Consider the following 17323-nt stretch of genomic DNA (forward strand, 5'->3'; position numbering starts at 1 on the left):
GGAAGGTTGGGGGTTCGATCCCCAGCTCCTTTGGCCACATTTAGATGTGTCATTGGGGCATATCAACGTGTATGAATGGGGTTAGATACTTCTGATGGTCGTTGGTACACACAAACCTCTCGCATCAGTGTGTGAATGTGTAGGTGTGTGAGAGCGCTTTGAATGCTGATGCTATACATGTTCCAGGGTGGGACTGGCGTTCTTCAGTTTGTTTGGAGAAAGAATTCAAAACCGTTTGGTGAAAGATGGGGTCTCAGACCACCTCCTCCATGAACCCTGTAATGTTTGAAAGGTGTTCATGAAACTACCTGATGTAAAAATCGCTCTGAAAGTCAAACTAAGTGCTGGAAATAGTGATCTTAAATTAATTATAATTATATATGTTAGTGTGTTATAAAATGAATCATGTGTAGACGTCGTACAGTCTAATAGATTTGTTTTTTTGTCACTTGACTGAACGTACAGCTCGTTGTGTAGGTGTCATTAATGTTCTCTCCGACAGAGGGCGCTGCGGCTTCCGTCCGAGGCGTGACGTCATCAGAGAGCGAGAGAGGAGGGGAAACTAAAGATGGCGGACAGAGGCTGAAGTTTGCGTGAAGCGTCGGTAAAAACATACGAAGCCTCGGCTCTGTGCTTCACTTGGTGGGATTTTCAGCTCGTTTTGTTCGAGTTAGTAGTTTTTTGATTCGTCCCGGAAACAAAGTCGTGTTCTACATTGAGTTTTTTTTATGTGCGCGCGCGTGTTATTGATCAGAGTTAGTCGTTAGCATTAGCCGCGTTAGCTGCCCGACCAGCGCCTGCTTTTGTTTTTGTGTGAAAGAAGACGGAGCTGACTCGTTGGACTGATTCACTGTCACCTTCTTCTTCACGGTAGTTTATCTGTGTTTTAGGGACGTTACTGGCTCGGTGTGGTCGAGACTGTTTCACACAGACGGCGAGAGAAAAGGGACAAACTGTGAGAGGTTTTATGAACATTACATCCGGGAAACATGGATTCGAAGCGTGCTCATTCACACAGTAAACCTCACAGTGGTGCAGGTGGAGGAGGAGGAGGAGGCAGCAGCAGCAGCGGGGACTCGAGCTGCGACAGCCCGGCCTCCCCCTCCCACAGCCCGGCTCCTGCACCCCCCGGAGCCCCGGCGCTGGTCCCCGGAGGAAACGCGTTCGCCAACGACGGCAGCTTCATGGAGATGTTCAAGAAGAAGATGGAGGAGCAGCAGAAGAAACAGGAGACAAGTGGAGGAGCAGCAGCAGCAGCGGCAGAGCAAGGACAGACACCAGTGGACAAGAAGCCCCCTCCCGTGGCCAGCTTTGTAAGGGGTTCAGCAGTCTGTAAGATGAGATGTAGTGAAGCAGCCCTGCTCTATCTATCACAACCTGAGATAAACACCAACACATTCCACATGCCAGCACTTGTGTAAATCTTGCATTAATATGAACATATTAGTCATTGCCGTGTTTAATGTGTAGATCCAGGGACGCTCTTCACTCATGGTTTTCTCTGATGCTGCGGTCAGAGACTAAATGTAGACCTTCTGCTCTGGTGTAGTCTCTCCTTCATTGGCAGTCCATCTGAAGGGCTCCTATAATGGTTTCAGTCTTCTATCCCCTAAACCCAGGTGGGGAAGCGCAGAGGCGGTGTGTTCCTAAAGACCGGCATGGTTGCGAAGAAGCAGAAAGACGACTCAGAAGTAAGTGTGGCGTCGATTTAGGAGTATTATACTGAAGCCTTAAAGGTCTTTAAAGGGTGAAGAAGACCTGTGGTGGAAAGGTCGTGGCCTCTTTTTTTAAAAAGGGTCATGGGAGATGTTTGTCCTCGATGTTGCAGTGGACAGATTTTGAGACAGATTCCTTTCCTGTTGAACGTCTGGGACGATGCTCGGAGCTTCACGAGTTAATTATCCTGAAAGTCTCTTCAGCCACTTCCACATCTGTCCGATCCGTTTGAAGGTTTTTTATTTGTGCAAACGAGAGCTGGACGACGGTCTGTTTTATATTCTGACGTTAGCGTCTTACTGAGTTTGTGATTGTACATATAAAAACAAAGAATTAATTTAACAAAAGATCTAAAAATAAAATCTGAATCTGTCCTGTGACGTGTACTGTACCTTTAAGACGTACTGTGTTGCTAAGATACTAGGGGAGCGACGCCACCAGACGGCCTTGAAGTTAGTCTTGAGCGTCTGTCATTGTCGGACGTCTGCAGCGAGACTCTCAGCTCAACAGTCATGTGACGGGTCGTGTGATGAGCGCGCTCTGTGAGGTCGATGTCTCCACACGCTCTCTGACGTTTCTTCTCTCTGTGCTCTCTCTCTCTCTCTCTCTCTCTCTCTCCTGCAGGCGGTTCCAGGCAAGAGCGACGCCTGGTCAAAGTACATGGCCGAGGTCAAAAAGTACAAAGCTCATCAGTGTGGTGACGACGATAAAACCCGGCCGCTGGTCAAGTAGGTTTACCAGGCGAGGGAAGCGACAGAGTGTCTGAGGAGGATTCTGTTCTGGGAGACGCTCCGGGAGAGCTGGCCGCGATCCGGATCCTTCTCACACAGCCGGTTCACCTTCACGTCAACAAACTGCTTCGATCAACTGTTTGTTTTGTTTTGTTTTTGTTGAACGCTGGTCATTTGATCTGGTGTCAAACAGTGTTTCACTTTGTCATTATTGTTGCATATTTTCTAATTTGTCATGTCTGCGATGAGGTCGGTGTTCTTTCAGAAATGATTTAATGAGCCAGACGAAGGTTTGAATTAAATCGACACTGCCCTTTCACGTGTGCTGTCGTCCCTCAGTGTTGTGACGCTCTCCCGAGCTCTTCGACTTCCTGAACGTTTCCTGAACAGCCGCACACAGAAACTTTTTCCAAGACTTTTTTTTAGTGTGAAGAAGAGCGAGAACCTGGACGCCATCGCTGCGTTCACATCCGCTCACCTCGACTTCCTGCAGATGTTTTGTCTTCAGGGACGTCAGGGGGAAAAAAGACGCCATCTGTCGGCGTGTCTGTGCAGCGCTCTGCTGAACATGTACGGTCGCTTTGTGTCCGTGTTCAATACTGAAAGCTGCTCCGTCGGCGCCACATCATGTGACGCTCCGTTTGTTTTTAAAGTTGAATAAATGAAACTTCATGGAGGGGAAAAAGATTTTAATTAGAAGTAGTTTTGAGTTCTATACAGTCACAAATTCATCCAAGAGTTCAAGTAGAATGAAAAAGAGTTATAGCTCTCATCGAGGAAAAAAAGAAGAAGCTCAAATTCAATTTGCAGTTTACATTTCTTACAGGTGATAATTACATCATGATAAAAACAGCACCGAGTAGACACACTGACCATGCATCAGAGAGGGAGACACAAAGGCACGCGTCCGATTCCAAACACACACACACACACACTCACCCTCGTACACACACACACTGAAAAAGCTCCATTCATTCCTCCCTGTCCACAGTGATAAAGGTCGTTCTTGTAAACATTGACAAACTGCGTTTGTCGTTTCATTTTCAAATTTATCAAATTGTTTTTTTTTTTTAAAAAGTGAGATTTCACTGCGTTAATCGTGAAAAGTTGAGCCGGCGTCGTCTCTGAGCACAAAAAGTCAAAAGTCCGCCCCCCTGATTTGTCCCAACGATTGAAGCGTCATCATAGCGTCTTCCTCTTGGCGTCCCCTCCTTGGCTTTGAGTGACATCTAAACACAAATAACACGTTTTAAAACCAACCTAAAAAAAAAAAAGGAGGATGACGAAGATGCACAAAAAAACACAGCATGCAGCCACCAACACACGAGCAGAGAACAGACAGAACCCGGACACAGACACTTAAGGGAGGCGGAGTCAATGGAGCAGGCGTTAAAGGTTGGAAGGAGCGTCCGATTTTACCTGAGAAAGCGAGCTGCAAGTGAGGAGGCAGAGCAACCTGAGACCCTGACTGGAGACTCTTATACAGATCTGAGGAGACAGGACGGGGGGGACGAGGAGGGAGAGGAGGGACAGGTGACAACAGAACACAGGGGGGGGGAGGAGCAACGTGGCGTAGAGATGATGGACAGGTAACGAGAGCCAAACAGAACAGAGGAGGAGGAGGAGGGAGGATGTTTGTGGGAAAATGAAAACAAACAAAATGGAATAATGTCAAACAGGAGAAAAATCACAAGCTTACATCTGACGCACAATACGGTGATAAAAACAGAATGGTGCTCTAACACACACACACACACACACACACACACGAGACGAGACACGGCGGGGCCACGCACGCTCGGCGCCCGGCCCGCCTCACGTGCAGAAGGACTTGGATCAGGGCTGCTGTGATTGATCGACCTCTGCCTTCTGCTCGCTCACACTGCACACCTCATTCCTGCTCGTGCACCAACACGCACGGCCTGCACGCTAACGCCACGGCTGCTCGCCACGCCCTCTTTCTGTTGGTTTCATCAATCAGCTGCACGCTGAGCTCGTGTTTTAGCGTGTCGTTAGAGCAGCAGGTGAGCTGTAAGAGGCTGAAGAAACGTCTGAATCACGTCAAATATAAATGACGGTACCACGTCTCTAAAGCTGCTGTGATTGGCTGTTTCCTCAATGAGGTCAGAGGTCAGAGGAGCGGAATAAATCTGTCTTGATTTGACACAATATTCTTTTATAATTTATTATTTGACAGAAACACAAGCACGACATTTAGCTGTGATGAGGTTTAAAGTCACGTGTGTGTGTGTGTGTGTATGTGTGCGTGCCCGGCGTGCCCGGCGTGCGTCACTCACTCTGGGTCAGCGTAGAGAACGATGCATTGCTACTTGCCGCCGTGCCGCCGGCTGCCGTGCTGGAGCCCGCCGTAGCCAGCGACGGCAGGTTTAGCAACGAGGGGAACTGGAAGGGCAGGGACACGGGGACCAGACCGCCCAGCATCCCGAAACCCAGAGGAAGAGAGGAGGGCGAGCCCAGGAGGCCGCCGGTACCTGCCGAGGAGACCTGGGGGGGACAAGTTTGTGATCTTACAAACGAAAAGAACGCCGTCTGACGTGTACGACAAAACGAAGCACGGCGTGCGGACGGGACTCACCTGTGGTAACTGAGAAGAGACGGAGGAGTTTGGGAGAGACACGACCGGCTTGGCCCCCTGAGGTGTCCCGCCCCCGGGCCTCAGTCGCTGCCCCGGGCTCAGCGAGGCCACCGTGGACGAGGCACTGGGTCCTGAATGCTTGCTGATGGAGATGGCGTTTATAAGGCTGGTGGTGGCGCTGCTGCTGTTGTTGGCGGAGGTCTTCTGGCTGCCCGGAGGAGTGTAGCTGCCTTGCCCCAGCTTGGTTACTCCTCCTTGGGCTCCTGAGAACGGAGGGCGGAACCCTGCTGGGCCCTTGGGGGGGTACTGGTGTAACGAGGGGGACACCTGAGAGCGCGGGGTCAGAGAGATGGAGGGCGAGGAGGAGTGGGAGGTGACGACTGGGTTCGGCGTGCGTGGGGTGAGTTTGACGATGGGTGGGATGCTGCTGTGGGCGGACTTGGTGAGGGTGGCGTGCATGGGGGTGATGAAATTGGACTGAGGCTTGGGCTGGACTATGGGGAGGGGCGGTTTAGGGGGCGTGTTCTGGGTCGGGCGCGGCGCCTGGTAGGTTTTGATGTGTGAGGCAGATGAGAGTGTGTGGAGGCGGGACTGAGGCGACGTGATGATCAGAGTGTCACCACTATTGGCTTTTATATTATTGCTGCCTTTGAGGAGGCCGGACGGGGGCGTGGAACCCCCAACCTTTGAACCTGGAGCCACCAACGGAGACGCAGTGGGCGGTGGGCGTGGTTTAGGTGGCGACGCCGAAGCAGCCATGTTTGCTTTAGCCACGCCCACGCCTAAAGTTCTCTGAGCGTTCAGAACTGAGTGTCTGTGCACCTGAACCGCGCCCTTCACCACGCCCTTCACCACGCCCATCCCATCCACCCGGACAGAGGGCGGGGCGGAGGAGGCGAGGGAGGGGGGCCGGGGCTGAGGGGCGGGCGAAGAGGTAGAGATGTAGAGAGGTGCGTTGGCGCCGGGAGTGCTGACAGAGTTCTTCTTCTGATGCTGGAGGAGCGGCGAGGCGTGGAGCGAAGAGGGGGCGGTGGCGACCTTGGGTCTTTCGGGGGAGGGGGGGCTGTCTCCGTGGGCCAATCCCTTGGCTTCGTTTCCAAGGATGGCCAAAGCCTGAGAGATGGAGTCCAGCGAGGGAGCCATCAGATCCTCGTCGAGCGAATCCACACAGATGGGCTCAGCCGTCGACTGAGGCGGTCGCTTGGCAACCTGAGCCACGGGGGAGGGGGTGACACCTGCTGAAGGTGTGGAGCGCTGAACCCACACAGCCTCCTGGGAAAAAACACACAAATGTTTATAGCATAGCACGTTACATCCTGGCGCTGCGTTCTGATCCCCGACAGGGAGGCCTGACTGACCTTTAGCTTGGGGGTCTTGGGGGCGGGAACCATCCTTTTCTTTGCTCTGCAGGTAGAAGGAGGTGAGACATTGTGAGGAGGGGGGGGGGAGGGGGGTCAGATAAAGAATAAGCAGTCTTGTGGACTCACGTGTATCCTGTCAGGTGACCGTGAGCCATGACGCTCTCTTTGAACAACATCCTGCGAACACAAGCGAACAAACGTGAAACACGAGGAAACACTCCGGAGCGAGGTCACTTCCTGCTCTGCACGCTCACCTGGCCTGCATCCAGCCTTTAGGCCACAGAGGCTTCACTTCAGTCTCCATGAAGGCTTTGAGGTAGTCCTCCAGAGAGAGCGAGTTCTTGCCCTCCAGCTCGTAACAGCCCAGCTTGACCCGCACCAGGTTCAACAGCAGCGCCCTGCAGAGGAAGCACAACACATGTTTAGGCTGCAGCTGCACGAGAGGAGAATCTCCCGTCTCGAGTGAAACTCACCTGAGTTTGTCGTCCCAGACAAACTTCTTGCGTGGGCCCATCACCCGTTTCCCTGGTTTCTCGTCGTCGTCGTCCTCTGACCCGTTTTTCTCTCCCTCTCCAGACTGCTGCCTGTGAACACAACGCTGCACGTCAGCCACACTCACACAGATCCGATTTTAAAACGTGCACGCTGCCGTCACAAGCGTCCTCACTTTGCCACTTTGGCGAGACAGTCCATGTTGTATCGGGCGATCTGCTCCGGCATCACGCTGCACACGGCCAGTTTGAGCTTGAGCAGGGGCGTTCGAAGGCGGTCGTCCTGGGCGATGAAGAAAACACACACACACACACACTGATCATTTGTGATGCCTTCAAGGAAGTCGGGAAATGCTGATGAGCTTCTCTGACACGACATCAAAACAGAAAGTTTGCATGAAGATAAAGTGTGACTGATGTTCCTGCATCACTTTAAAGACCCTGAAGGACGACAGCAGCTGTAACGGCTGCTCGTGGTCACACAGACGCCTCCTGTATTCTCCTCTCTCCTGGTTTTACAGCAGCTTCTTCGATTTTGTGAGTTTGAGGCACCAGCTATCAAAACGGCGTCGTCTTCCTTCGATCTACGCCCGGCCGTTATCACGAATACTTTCAGCCCTGAACGTATTCTTATCCATCTGAATAAGGAGCTTCATTATATAATCGCCCGTTTGTTCTGGGACCGACCTCTTCTGCTTACGGCTCCTGACTGTGATAAGAAACCGCACGCCGGGAGTCGTAACAGAAAGCAGAAAGCTTCTGACACCGTCGCATCTTCCCTCTCCTGCAGGTTTTGATATCTGTGATCTGTTTTTAGAGATGTGACGTGAAGCCGCCTCGGGCCGCAGCATGAAGCTCCTCCCACACACCTGGATGTTCAGACTCAGCTTCTTCAGCCGCTTGAGCAGAGCTTCTTTGTTGCAGGGCACGAAGGCCTCCAGGTGACAGTAGACGGCTGCACGCACCTCCGCAGGCTGCTCCTGGACCTGCAGCTCGATGCTGACACACACACACACACACACACACACACACACACGTCAGGCATAGATTTACATTTGCTTTCATGGCTAGAAAAAAAGAAAAAGAAAAATGCGAGCGGCTCTTACTCCAGCAGGATGTTGTTCATGTCCAAGGTGAAGAACTTCTTCCTGCCCTCTTCATCGAACAGACGAGACGCCTTCACGGAGACAAAAGACGAGACGGGTTACACACGGGTCTATAAAATGACGGGTTAGGGGGGGTCAGGTGTGACGAACGTACCGCTCTGAGGTCTTCGATGCGTTTAAGGAGCGGCCCCGGGAGTCCGCTGGGCAGCGGAGGAGGCGCCATGACGTTCCCCTGCAACAGCCGGCTCATCCCCGCCTTCTGCCCGCCCCCGAAGGAGCCGTTCTCTCCCTGCACCGGACTGGACGGCTGATGAGGCGAGTCCAGCATCCCAAAGTCCAGATCGCCCATCATGTCCTGCAGTATGTCGTTGTTGGCCGAGCCCAGCAGCGACATCACCGCGGGGTCCGGGGTCAGGTCGGTGATGTGGCAGTCGTTGGCGCCGGCGGCCTTGGCGTGGGCGTTGAGGAGAGCACTGTTGGCGTTTGGCACTTTGGCGTTGGGTCGCTGCAGACCGGCTGCACCGAAGTTCTTCTTCCGGATCTCCTCCTTTTCTCGCGTGAAGCGGCGCAGCATGTTGGCGAGGTGCAGCGAGTCCTTCATCAGCTTCTTCCTCTTCTTCTTCTCCGGGCGGTGAACATTCAGGGAGGAAACTCTGCGGGGACAAACCACAGCACGACTCATGACCTCACGTCGTGGCGTTTCACACCTTCCCTGACTTTGAGGCGCTCACGCAAAAATACCCGTTTTTTTTCCCCGACCCCATGGCGAGGTTTTCAGAAACACGCCACTGCACCCGGGTCTCTGATGACTTCCTGAACACTCACCCGGTCTTTGGTAGTTTATTCTTTCTGGGTTTCTTTTCCTCCAGAATTCCACCATCTTGCTTTTTCCTCCGCTTCTTTATCACCCTCTCCTCGCCGTCTTTCATCTTCTGCGGAGTCGGGCAACAACAGATCAGAACAACAAATCGTTTGTTTGTGGCGTTTGCTTCCAGGGACCGCGCGGGGGAGAGGGGGCGGAGCCTACCTTGAAGTGGTTATCTGCCGTGCCCACGTTTTCTCCCTCGGAGTCGGACGCCGCTCTGAACTGCAGAGTCCCCGTGTTGATGTAGAAGCCGCCGTGTTTGGTGGTGAGCGACGCCGGTACCAGCTCGTCGTACTGAGGACAACAGAGGAGCGTTGTGACGTTTATTCTACACATCAACGAGACGTAGAAGAAGTGAGCGAGACGTCGATAGTTTGAGAGGAAATAAAAAAAATCTCACAGCCTCTGAATTGTCGATGAACGGGTCGGTCTCATCGTAGCCGTAGCCGATGTCGATGAGATCCTGCATCCTGTCCTTTTTCTTCTTCTTTGGACAACCACCCTGCAGACGCAGCGGAGAAACAGTTAAATAAAAATAAGACTCTGCACGCTTAACTATCACACGTTTGCAGCTGGAACAACATTTCCTTCCCAAAGAAAAGATCTGTCAAGTCCATCTATCAAGTCCCAACTTTACAAATCCAGAATCCTGCACGCCGTGCTTTCAAAGCGTCCACAGCAGCCGACGGACGCCGACACGCTGCAGGCTGAATCAGACGTGTTGAGACGTTTCACACTCACATATTTGTTCTCAAACTTGCGGGCCATTTCCTCGACCTCCCGTCGCTCCCGGTCGTCGTCAGCAAACGGGTCGTTTGGGTCCAGCGGGGGAGCGAGTCCTTTGGGTGCTGCTGAGTTGGCGAGCTTTACCTGAGGGGAAACACGAGAGAGAGAGAGAGAGAGAGAGAGAGAGAGAAGTTATCGTCAACATCTATAAACCTTCACGTGTTTGGTCCAACTCGCTCCGACACATTGAAACGTTGATTTTAGCAAAGAGCCAAATAATAAAGATGATAAAAATGCAGAAATTATTCCAAACAACTTATTTGTTGTTGGCTTCAAAACAAACAGGAAGCAACGACAGCTGTCAGGCCTTTCAAAATAAATCTTTTAAAAAGGAAGGTGTAAGAATTTAACAATCGATCACATGGGAGGCGTCTGAGCGTCGTCATGGAGACGAGTTGTGGACGGTTCTTCTATTCGATCACATCTGTCTCATGTATGATTGCAGCAGCCTCTTCTTAGATTCTAAACGCACCTGATCAGTCCTGGAAGAAGGTAGAAACGCCTTCATCTTTCATTCTGCTGGTTCTTTTTAACCATCTGTGTCATGGTCACATGACTGAATCCCAGAGATAAATCTGTCCTCTGGCCGGCCCCTACTTATCTGTGTGAACATGCACGTTTGAGATACCAGTACGACCTCACAAAGCGCCACCAGCGTGTGTCCCTAGAGTCCACGCAGAACGAGGACGAGTCTGGTGGTTTATCTGCTCTTCCTGTAAAGTTTCTGATGCGGCTCAATCAGCAGAGGACAAACAGCGTCTAGTATTTACAAAGACACATCAGACTTCTCTTTAATTTATAGTTTGTGTTTAGTAGAGATGTAAACATTAGTTGTAAAATCGGGAAAATGTATTCAGAGGTGTCGGTAGTCACATCAGTACTCTGACTGCGGTTGGCAGCTGCAGAGAAAATAATCATAGGCCTATTTAAAAAAAATAAAATATACTATTTTATATTAACTATTATAGTAACTTGTTTCACACATGCTCAGAATATGGCCTTTGATTTGATGTTATTTTCTTTTGACATACAGACCCCCCCCCCCCCCCCATCAGAGAAAGGCAAAGATATGTGGCCCTCAAAGGAAATTAAGTTTGGGGACCCCTGGTTTACAGTCTCCTTTAGTAAAACTAAATCTAGATAGAACAGTTACATCCAGATGAACCCAGATGAACCCCGCAGCACTACGTCACAGTTCGTCAGAGTAAACATAACTGGCGATAAACGCGACTCTTATTTTGAAAATTTTAAAACTCTTTGCAAAGTAGAATCATGTGTCTGAAGTTTGACACCCCAGTTTCTGTCTCCAGAGGTGAGTCCAGGTTTTAGCCCACCCTCCCCTGGTCCTGCTCACATCATGGTGTCTGACCTGAGTGGGGGGGTTTGGGTGGACCAGCTCGCCGTAGTTGAACTCGGAGGACCCCCTGTCGCTCGGCTCGGATAGCGGCAGGGTGAGACGGACTGTGGGTTTCCTCTCCTCACTGCCCGCTTCATCGCCTCCTTTCCTGTTTCCAAACGGACCCCCGCAGCCTCCCCCTCCTGATCCGGATCCTGACCCGACCCCTGCCGCACTTCCACCTCCATCTTTCCCCGCAGGGACGTCCACGGCCTCGTCTTCGCGGCGGCGCTTCTTGCTGGTCTCCGTCGGGGGGGTCGGGGTCTGGCTGTTGAAGGATGAGAGGGTGACGAACGGCACCTTCCTCGGCTCTGCCATCTGTTGACCCTCTCAGACCGAAGACCGGGTCCACTACACGGAGGGGGGCAGCTAGAAACCCGGAGACGGTCGACAAGTACAGCTAGCCTAGCTTAGCTTAGCTTCCTTAGAATGAGTGCTGCAGGCAACACAAAGACTTTTATTTCCTTCCCGCCCTTTTTAATCCATAAAGAAGTGTTTCCAGCAGAGATCCCGCCGCCTACCGGGGACCGAAACTTCGAGAACCGGCGGTTTTAAGCGCTTCCATGAAATCAGCAGTTAGCTACCGCGGGGAGGATTCCGTAGTAGCCATCTTGATCATTATTATCATTATTCAGAGGCAGCAGGGCGTGCGCGTGAAAAGAAAAGCGGAAGCCAGGAAGGAAAGGGAAACAGCTCCTGTCCAATGGGAGAGCAGGGAACGGAGTAGGGACACGCCCACCAGACGCATAAGCGCGAACGTGCAGGAGATGATTGTTCTGAGCGCGGGGGAGTATAGTGGGGGTCATTGAACGCACCACGAAATTAAAGTTTGTTTTTTCAACAAAAATAAGAGAAATGTTGGGCACAGGTTTAATAAGTAAAAACTACGTAAAGAAAATAAAGTCTGTATAGCTGCATTTCCACCACGTGCCCATAAGGACAGGAACAGATTTTGTTTTACCAAAAGTGGACCTTTTTTTGCTGGGGGGTTTTTTCTTTAATTTGTTTAAAATGTACTTTCTGAGCAGTAAATGGTTAATGTTATAAATGATTATACTAATTTAATATACAACACGTCACAGAGGCGATTCTTTAAGTCTGTTGGGCCCCTGGGTAAAAAATTAGCAGGGGCCCCTGACTCAGAGGTGCTGCAGTCCAGGCGGCCCCACTGCTCTGGGCCTCAAAACAGAACTTTGTTTTGTTTCAACTGCGCAGCTGTATGTATTAAAAGGGGGCCTGTATTTATTTTGGAAAATGTGGAGGGGTTCTTCAGAGTTCTCCAACTACTCGAAGCACATTCACACCCTGATGGTAGCAGCTGCTGAGTAAAAAGACCATAAGCAACCAATCCCATTCATGTGGCAGCAAAGCAGCCAGGGTCAAGGACACCACAAAGCTGGGAATCGAACTCTCGGTCTCTTGGTTGAGAAACAACTCTACCAGCTGAGCCACAGCCATCTGCACATCTCTCCTCTCACTCCGTGAACTGTATGAATGAGGGTGTGCAATGGGTACATCCAAATTTATGTATAAAACACAGTCAGGCTCAGGACATTTAATGCATTCAGCAAATAAGTTCATATTTAAGTTTGTGGGACATAAATTCATCCAAACAGAAAGTTTGATCACTTTTTGGCTGCACAATGAGCAAATTAAAACTTCTTTAAGTTTTAATTTTAACTTGCAGACAATGAAGTTCCTCGTGAGAGGCATTTCTCGTCACTTATTTTTCACTCGTCCCCTACGATTAACTTTGATTATTTTGAAAGTATTCAGGGGCCTTAAATCCACAGCTGTGCTTAATAAATGACATTGTGTCCAGAGAAGCCTTGTTGGCTTTTTTTTGGATTTGATGTTTGGAAGGACAACATTTCATCCTGTAGAGATGCTAAAGCTAAACAAGATTGACTGAAACAGAACACTGAAATCCGAGTGTGAAAAACACTTTTATTATTGTGGTCATAGTTATTGATTTATGACCAATCAGCTGCGGCACCACCCCAGTCAGAAGCCTGGGCTGTGGGAGCGGTGGACCAGTCCTCAGTGGCGGGCTGATTACTCCAGTCTTCTGCAGGAGAGAGGAGGAAAAAGCCAACCAGTGTAAACAAAAGTTTTTATGTTTAGATAGTTTGACATCATTGAAAGTCAACTAAATAACTCACCGGTTTTAACTGCTGGAGCTGCTGCAGCTAAAAAATAAATAAATACAAAAGCATGTTAATGCTACACAGTTTCAGTTTGAAGGATTTAAGTTCTGTTAATAATAAAAAGGGATCTTACCTGGTGCAGGGAACTGCTGGATGGGCACAGATGGAACAGCCACACCCTCGGACCAATCAGCCACCTCAGGCTGAGCAAACTCAGCGGCAGGAGCACTCCATTCACCCTGGAACTCCTCCTTTCCAACAGCCTTCTCAGCTGCGGCCTGCTCCTCCTTCTCAATCTGTGTTTAAAAAAAATATATACATTTAAGTTTAGGTGTGCAAACCTTAACTAACAGTCAAGCCACTGCGTCTGAGTCATGGTGCACGTCAGTCTTACCTCCTCAGGGTCCCTGTAGAAGTACAGATCAGGCATGACCTCCCATGGGTGCTCCCTGGAGATGGTTCCTCTCATCCTGAGGACCTCTCTGGCCAACATCCACCACATCAGACCCACAGAGTGATGACCCTACAAGCCAGTCAAAGAAAACACTTTATGAGTTACAGACAAACGGGAAAAGAACATTTATTTTACATTTTTGCTTCGTGTGGCAAGACCTCCATCCCCACTGCCTCCGAGTTCAGAGAGTGGAACTAAAGAGGCCAAGCTTGTTCATTTAGCACACATCCTACACCCAACACTGCACAGACAGGATAGCGCCGGGCTCTAACGGTGTGCAACCTGTTCTATTTGTGTCACGAGTCTTTTCAGCTGTTCTCACCTTGTTGTTACAGGGGATGGCGATGTCCACGTATCTCAGAGGAGAGTCCGTGTTGCACAGGGCGATGGTGGGGATGTTGACGTAGGAAGCCTCAGTCAGTGGCTGATGGTCAGCGCGAGGATCTGTCACAATCAGGAGGCGGGGCTCCCTGAAAGCTGCCTGGATCTGATTGGTGAAGGTACCAGGGGTGAAGCGACCGTGGAAGGTGGTGGCACCGGTGGCAGAGGCGAACTTCAGCACAGCTCTCTAAATGCGGCGAGGGGGGAAAAACAAGTTACACTAAAGGAATCGGTTAATCTTTAAAGATAAGTTTAATAAGTTGAACTGTGGCGCAGGTCACTATCAAACTCCAGTCATGGGACAGCCGTCCTAATGGTGTTAGCGAAAACCCGGCACACTCACTCTCGCACACTTCCGACACCGAAACACCGACATCAGTGCCCGGCTTTAATGGTGTGCTAATCATAAGTTTGTGATGCAGCAAACATCAATGCATGTATAAAGATATAACTCCAGTTACCTGCCCGGTGTTCCTGGAGGAGATGACGCACACATCAGCTGGGTTTTCAATGGCAACAATGGCCCTGGCAGCCAGCAGCAGCTTCTCCCAGGTCTTCTTCAGGTTGACTATGTACACACCTGACGGTCGAGGAAGCAGCGTGGAGAATAAACACGATTAATTCTCACTTCTCAATCTGTGAACTCTTTAAGTAAAGCGAGCCTCCTCAAAATCGCTCACCGTCGCTTTTTCTCTTGTAGACGTACTGCTCCATCTGGAAGTCCAAGTTGGTGCCTCCCAGATGGGTCCCTGCGGCCAGGAACTTCAGCACATCCTCCTCCTTCATTTGAAGGACATCCAGACCTCCGGACATCGTGACCGCTTTCCCTGCGTTACGAGTTAATGGGAGAGCTGAAGAGAGAGAGAGAAAAAAAAAAGATACGGGTCAAACACTCACACCGAGTTTGTTCCAAACACCTGAGGTAACTAAAAAAGCACCATAACAGACTAGAGGATATTTGTCTATATTTTTTATCTCGCTCTAAAAAAAAGACTAGAACGTTTTCAGCTTGTTGATTATTAGTTTAACAGGTGTGCATATTATAGTGCTACCATGTGGCTCTGCAGTACATCAACTATTTGATAAGGGATACTCATCTGTGTATAATCTCTCTAATATGTCAAAACACGTTAAATAATGCAGCATTTAGAAATGACTGCAAGTATTATTTAATGCAAGATTTGTGGCACACTATGCCTGAAATCTTAAATATTAGGCGGCCCACATATTTCACCCAATACTCTGACAAAGCGTGTACAGATACTATTCGATTAATTATTAGTTTCTTCTGGATGCATAATTACAGATACTGACACTATTAAATCTTTTGACAAAGTTGCAGATCGCAACAGACCACCGGTGTGCTGGAGGATTTGGCAAATAAGCCACATAATCCATAAATTAATGAGTGGAAAGTATTGTTTCCACATTTTAAATATAATTTCTGAAACCGTTTGAGAGTTATAAATACGGCATTTTTAATTCCTGGTTCTTATTTGCAGTCAGGCACGAGCGGAACACCTCGTGTACGTGGCTAACTTGTTAGCTTTGACAGTTAGCATGATCGACTTTGGTAAATTTAATAAAGAAAAGAACCTTAATTCAGTTTTTTCTTTGACCCGCGGGATACTATATGGTTCCTTTACCATTACTTGGTATTTTTAAAATCTTTTAAATGGATATTAACTACAAATAAGGATTAAGAGACTCACCACGAAACAACGCCGTATGGAAATCTGACCACACGGTGCAAAAAGAGGGCGCTTGGGGGAAATGACGTAGTATATATACTAGACTCCTAAGCGTGTGATTGGCTGGTTACTGTGAAGGGGTGGGTGGGCGGATGTGTGTTCATTGGATGGCCGCTAGAGGTCGCACTCGACAGGGACTATCTACTTTTTTCGGTGGCTCTGGTTAGAGGAAGTAAATTTCCCCATTCAAATCCTCCCTTTATTCTTCTCAAAGCTCGTGGTCTGTGTAGCTTTTAAAGTTATGACATTATGGCTAATAATCAAATATACTATGGAGAAATGAACGGGGTTTTTACTTCCAGTGCCACACTGTTTGACCGCTAGAGGGCGCCACATACACTGTACAGCAGCAGAGGTAACCAGGGGTCGGATGAGAGTCCCATATTAAGACAATGGAGATGGAAAGACCATATTAAGACACCGCTGAGACGCTGACTTCTCGGTGAAGAACTGATTTGTGTTGTAACTGTGTTTGCAGGAGATAAAGAGTTCAAAGACAGAGAGGACATTAAAGTACACAATGACACAGCCAGTTGAGAAATAACAGAAATACAACCCGAGGAGAAAACATCAAAACTGACTTTATTCAATCCCTGTGAGCTCCATCCTGTCAAAGACAAACAGGCTTTTTATATTTTGTATTGTAAATCATCATACACATAAATCAATGAAATTAATTTCTTCTTTTTTTTTCTTCCATTAAAATACCCAATTTTATTTTCTTATATTCTAAAGTTGGAAAATTTGGCTCTTTTGTAGAAATCCAACTTTAAAACGAACCCCAAAAAGTTTTTGTAAAATTACATTCATAAAAAATTAAAATGTAGTGAAGCATGTCCACTCTGGGCTTCCGTATAAAAGAACTCATTGGTTGAAAATGATCAGAAATTTGTGTCATAATCAATCAATCAATCAGGAGTTGGTGGTTGATGTTGATTTAATACTGGAGTTTGGAGCCAAGGCCGGTCGAAAGGTTCAATCTTACAAATAAGGAGAAATAAGTGGGCCGTGGTTTTCTGCTGGTGAAATAACATGTTTGGATTTTTTGTTCTGGGAACAATCAACACACGATGTCTGTGAGTCACAGGCTGTGTTGACTCATAGACATCGACCAATCAGCAGTGAGTGTTAATGAGAGGCCTGTCATAGAGCTTTTGGGCCCCCCGTAGAAACACCTGGGAGAAAACGTGTTTGTACTTCTTGTCTTTAGAGGATGTGGTTCGGAGTGTGATTCATTTAGTGTTTTTATTTGTCTTGTTCTGACACTTTAAGGCTTTTTTCAGTTACGTCTCTGTTCTTAAAGGATTTGAGGAGTTTGTGATCATGAAATCAGAAATATCAGCTTTAAAAAAGATTGAGGTCTACATGTTGGTAAAGGTGAGTGGGCGTGTCTCCGGTCACAGCAGGAACATCCACCTGAACTGTTCTCTCCCCGTGTTCCCTGTCTGCTGTTATGTCACCTCCTCTGCTGCTTATCAGTGTGTCACAGCGCTCTGATACTTTGACCTCTCGGCTCCGTCAGTCTGTGGAAACAAAAAAACG

At 48.9% G+C, this 17323-nt stretch overlaps 3 protein-coding genes across 3 annotated transcripts; 1 reads left to right on the forward strand and 2 right to left on the reverse strand.

Moving 5' to 3' along the window:
* The first annotated feature begins 522 nt into the window (after window positions 1-522).
* Window positions 523-2766, forward strand: trir (telomerase RNA component interacting RNase). Its single transcript, XM_079366689.1, has 3 exons — window positions 523-1313; window positions 1620-1691; window positions 2341-2766. The coding sequence occupies exons 1-3, from the start codon at window positions 990-992 to the stop codon at window positions 2446-2448; spliced, it is 504 nt and encodes a 167-aa protein (XP_079222815.1). The 5' UTR covers window positions 523-989; the 3' UTR covers window positions 2449-2766.
* Window positions 2767-3121: 355 nt separating this feature from the next.
* Window positions 3122-11929, reverse strand: ubn2b (ubinuclein 2b). The gene is made up of 17 exons (XM_079366688.1): window positions 11022-11929; window positions 9608-9736; window positions 9267-9368; window positions 9029-9160; window positions 8827-8933; window positions 8156-8654; window positions 8002-8072; window positions 7765-7894; window positions 7072-7178; window positions 6878-6988; window positions 6659-6802; window positions 6531-6581; window positions 6402-6447; window positions 5044-6315; window positions 4745-4952; window positions 3867-3935; window positions 3122-3676 (listed from the first exon to the last, which is right to left on the reverse strand). Exons 1-17 carry the CDS (start codon window positions 11364-11366, stop codon window positions 3630-3632), a joined length of 3570 nt encoding a protein of 1189 aa, XP_079222814.1. The 5' UTR covers window positions 11367-11929; the 3' UTR covers window positions 3122-3629.
* Window positions 11930-12975: 1046 nt separating this feature from the next.
* rpsa (ribosomal protein SA) lies at window positions 12976-15829 on the reverse strand. The gene is made up of 8 exons (XM_079366763.1): window positions 15743-15829; window positions 14711-14881; window positions 14492-14610; window positions 13972-14217; window positions 13590-13718; window positions 13329-13491; window positions 13211-13237; window positions 12976-13116 (listed from the first exon to the last, which is right to left on the reverse strand). The coding sequence occupies exons 2-8, from the start codon at window positions 14841-14843 to the stop codon at window positions 13022-13024; spliced, it is 912 nt and encodes a 303-aa protein (XP_079222889.1). The 5' UTR covers window positions 14844-14881; window positions 15743-15829; the 3' UTR covers window positions 12976-13021.
* Between the last annotated feature and the right edge of the window lie 1494 nt (window positions 15830-17323).

Source organism: Symphodus melops (assembly GCF_947650265.1).
Source record: "Symphodus melops genome assembly, chromosome: 17".
NCBI lineage: Eukaryota > Metazoa > Chordata > Actinopteri > Labriformes > Labridae > Symphodus > Symphodus melops.

Bases quoted from the DNA above. Each gene is read 5' to 3' on its own strand.
- trir (XM_079366689.1), top strand. From the start codon at position 990: ATGGATTCGAAGCGTGCTCATTCACACAGTAAACCTCACAGTGGTGCA. The intron at 1,314-1,619 runs GTAAGGGGTTCA...CCCTAAACCCAG, and splicing joins CCCCTCCCGTGGCCAGCTTT to GTGGGGAAGCGCAGAGGCGG. The intron at 1,692-2,340 runs GTAAGTGTGGCG...TCTCTCCTGCAG, and splicing joins AGCAGAAAGACGACTCAGAA to GCGGTTCCAGGCAAGAGCGA.
- ubn2b (XM_079366688.1), bottom strand. From the start codon at position 11,366: ATGGCAGAGCCGAGGAAGGTGCCGTTCGTCACCCTCTCATCCTTCAAC. The intron at 8,655-8,826 runs GTGAGTGTTCAG...TTGTCCCCGCAG, and splicing joins AATAAACTACCAAAGACCGG to AGTTTCCTCCCTGAATGTTC. The intron at 4,953-5,043 runs GTGAGTCCCGTC...TGTCCCCCCCAG, and splicing joins TCTCTTCTCAGTTACCACAG to GTCTCCTCGGCAGGTACCGG.
- rpsa (XM_079366763.1), bottom strand. From the start codon at position 14,843: ATGTCCGGAGGTCTGGATGTCCTTCAAATGAAGGAGGAGGATGTGCTG. The intron at 13,238-13,328 runs GTAAGATCCCTT...TTTATTTTTTAG, and splicing joins CCAGCAGTTCCCTGCACCAG to CTGCAGCAGCTCCAGCAGTT. The intron at 13,117-13,210 runs GTGAGTTATTTA...TCTCTCCTGCAG, and splicing joins AGCTCCAGCAGTTAAAACCG to AAGACTGGAGTAATCAGCCC.